General features: G+C 32.2%; 1 protein-coding gene across 4 annotated transcripts in view; it reads right to left on the bottom strand.

The window, feature by feature from the left end:
* Positions 1-631: 631 nt before the first annotated feature.
* The window catches only part of CCDC91 (coiled-coil domain containing 91), a 138844-nt gene continuing 135733 nt past the window's right edge, over positions 632-3742 (bottom strand). For all 4 annotated transcript variants that reach the window (XM_035348206.1, XM_035348222.1, XM_035348232.1 and 1 more), the window contains one exon: positions 632-813. In XM_035348206.1, the coding sequence (XP_035204097.1) occupies positions 691-813 (123 nt within the window). In that variant the 3' untranslated portion in view covers positions 632-690. The remainder of the gene's footprint in view (positions 814-3742) is intronic.

Genomic DNA, 3742 nt, shown 5'->3' on the forward strand with positions numbered 1-3742 from the left:
GAATCAGACTAGCTTTGTAGAACAGAAATAAAAATACATAATATACACTGGTTACAGCAATGTTCTACACTACTCTAACAAATTGCACTGTTTAGTTTTTAAACTTTTCTATTACTAGAGCTGGAGTTGTTTATAAATTTCTGAAGAAATGACTGTCAAAACTTATGATTCAGTACTGATTCTTCTATTACACATCTAAAGTCATGAGAAGTGATAAGCTTCTCAGGCTCACTTGAGGCAATGCACTTGGGCATATACTTAAGAAATAGAGATGGATTTGCACCTATATTTAACTGTTTTTCTCCATTTTTAAAAGTATGAAAATAACAATAAATTACATCAAGGCATGATACCACCTTTATAAACCAGGCATAACAGGGAAATTTTTAATCATTGCTGCCATTACTTAGAACTTCAGTCTAGGGGTAATAGAAACCACAATGAAATTAAAATCACAAATAAAAAAAAAAATTCCAGTTATTTTTTTCTTCCTATTTTTTTTTTCACTCTGATAACAGTAGTAAAAATAAAATAAATAAAAAAAAGAAACCACAGATACTTCTATCAAGTATAGTTTCAGATCAATCTTGAACCAATGATACAATTTCAAATGATCAGGAGATGTTTGCTATTTGCTTGACCAAGATTTGCAGATCCACAAATCATACTGTACCAGTGGTACAGCAAATGTCAGTCTCTTTTTTCCTCTGTAGTTGTGGGATCTTCATTTAATAAAATGCTTAACTGTTTCTGTGCACATGAGAGGAAAAGTTCCAAACTAGACAGATTCCTCTGACGAACAACTTGATCAAGCTGTTGAAATAAGAAAAGACAGAAAGAATAACTTTAAGAGAACCTAGAAATAAATTTAAGGTTTAATCAGCAAAAATTCAACCATATTCATTAATAAAAATTCAACAACCAAATTCAACAACCACTACAAAACAAAGTAGTCTTTTGTGCATGCTATTTAGTAACAACTTTTTCACAAGGTATCTGTGTCTCTCCAAAATAAAATGTACCTTAAGTCTAAAAGTAACTTGCCAACAGCTATCAAATCCTAAATGATAAGTTTGAGAAACCTTAACAGCCTAATTGCCACAGTAGACAAATCCCCATAGCATCCTTTAAAATTGCTACTGTTAAAAGATACTGCTTCTACTGTAAAATAAATGCTACACATGGCTACATATTTCAAAAATTCAAAGTCTATTTTTAATTAAAATAGCAACATGTTTAAATAGTTACCAGAGCAAGTAATATTTTCTGCCTACTTTGTTTATTCCAACTTTTTTTTTTTTTTGAATCCTATACTGTCAGACAAACACAAACTATATACTTACTTTCAGTACAGAAAATGCTCCTTTCTTTCCCTCCAAAAAAGATAAAAACACGATGACAAGATTTGCTGAGTTACATGCAAATTAGATAGAAATATGTTTTACCAAGAGGTATTTGAATTTGCTAAATAGTGTACCAATAGTAAATAAAATGCACAGCAGGATTCTCTTTGGCTGAATTTTACAGTTCAAATACCAAATGAATAATATTGCAACTGCGCAATGTTTTCCACATGACTACGCTTTAATTGGCTACAACTTTAACTAAATACTTATACAATACCGACACAGGGTGAGACTAAAAGGTATTGGTATAAAGCTTTGTACTCACATTTTTAATTATAACTTTCAATAAAAACTCAGATTCTGTACTATCTCTCTGCATATGTATGCAGGCAGCTCATTACTTGGCAGTTCAGTTAGTTGTACGAATGGACATTTTGTTTTGTAACAGAAATCCACTTTTTAAAATTAATAAGACTATAAGGCAAAGTTAGCGATACCTTCCTGCTTCATTTTGAAATGACATAGCTGCAGCAGTGTGACTGAATATACAAAGGGAAACATTGTTATGACTGTGCTTTGCTGCTCTTTATGCTACTCTGAAATGCAAAACCAGGCTCAAATAGTTTGAATATTTTGGCGTTTTCTTTCAATAATGATGGATGTGTCAATTCCACTCATAAGCACAATGTACACCTATTTTCTAGAAGGCACACAACCATAAAACTCTTGTTTAGTAATATACATCTGCTTGTATATATATTCTATTTCTTGTCCTACAAATTTCCAGCTGTTGTGCAAATTTATGCATCTTGTAGCCTGATGTGATCCTAGCCCACTGATTTACAGCAGATTTTAAAATGGATCTAGTTCAAATAAATTTCAGAAAGTCTATACTTGTAATAGCTGTTATTGAAAAGAACATGAAAGATTTGGAAACAACAAACAAAACTCTAAAAAAGCCATATCTAGAAAAGACAGTCAGAAACAAAGAACAATATTAACACACTGTTGTGATGGTGCATCTCTTCTGTTTTGAAAGGTATCTTACCATTTTCCTCCTCTCTGGTCCAAAATATAAAGAGCAATTTGCATAGAGAAGCTTGTAGTTGTTTTTGTGCTTGTGACCTATATTTCTTTGGGAATGGGTAGATATAGTCCAATTCACATAAAATCATGTTATGTCTTAAGAAAGAACATGGGAAACCTATTTCTCTAAACATATTATGTCATCAAATTCTATTACTTCTTGTAGATATATCAGTTGGACAAGCTTAGCATGAAAGTGACTTTAAAAGGTCTTCCTTTTATGGCATATTGAATCATCTGTATCCTTAGATAAGAGTTCTTTATTAAGCTTTGACCAAGAGCTTTGGCTAAGCCCTCCATTTTCTTTTCTTGCAGCCTTTCCCTGCAGATTCTGCTTTAAAGAGATCAAAGTAGCTCACCCAATGTGTGTTCTGATATGGTGTTGATAACTTTACCAAGGCATCAATCTCCAACTGTATGCTGTTAAATTTATTTCACCGAATACTGATGTACTTTTAATGTGTATACCAATTGGCCACAATATAAACAAAACAGTTTCATCAGGATAGAGAGAGATTTTAAAAGTCTCATATGAATTAAGAACACATTTGGGTAGTCTTTGTTGAGCTCAAGTGGTTAGTTGGTAATATTCCTTTATCCATTAGAGAAGTTTATGGCTAGTTAGAAGTTTATGTAAATTCAATAACATAAAAGTTCAGAACTCAGTCACCCCTTAAGCTCTACTTTGACAATACATTTTAAAACTCTTCCATGATAAAATGGAAATGACAAAACACTCTGGAAGACATGATCTTCACATGACACAACAACAACAACAAAAAACAGTGAAATGATGCTGGCTTTGAAAACAGTACATTTAAATGTGTTCAGAAGGAACATTCCCATTCATGGAGAAATTGACTGGGAAACTGAAAAAAATCCAATGAAACTTCTTTATATAATATATTGTTTAATGAAGTGTTTGGAACAATTTTTTTGAACAGTGCCTTAACACTAATGTGTTGCTGCTTGCATAATATACCATTAGCTGTGAAAATATGTAAGTAAGACATTTTTAACTTTGTTTTTCTAAACAGTCTTCCCTCTATATTTTTAGGCCCTGTTCACTTCATGGAATGATCTCATTATTTAAACAAACATAAGTGGACATCTGGCAAAATCAAACGGAATGTGACTCATATGCAAATGTTATCTGTATGAATAACGTATTAGGGATGGAGCATTCACACAACCAAAGAAAGAAAGAGAGAAAGAAAGAGAGAAAGAAAGAGAGAAAGAAAGAGAGAAAGAGAGAAAGAGAAAGAAAGGAAAGGAAAGGAAAGGAAAGGAAAGGAAAGGAAAGGAAAGGA

Source organism: Oxyura jamaicensis, chromosome 1, assembly GCF_011077185.1.
Source record: "Oxyura jamaicensis isolate SHBP4307 breed ruddy duck chromosome 1, BPBGC_Ojam_1.0, whole genome shotgun sequence".
In the NCBI taxonomy this organism is placed as follows: Eukaryota; Metazoa; Chordata; class Aves; order Anseriformes; family Anatidae; genus Oxyura; species Oxyura jamaicensis.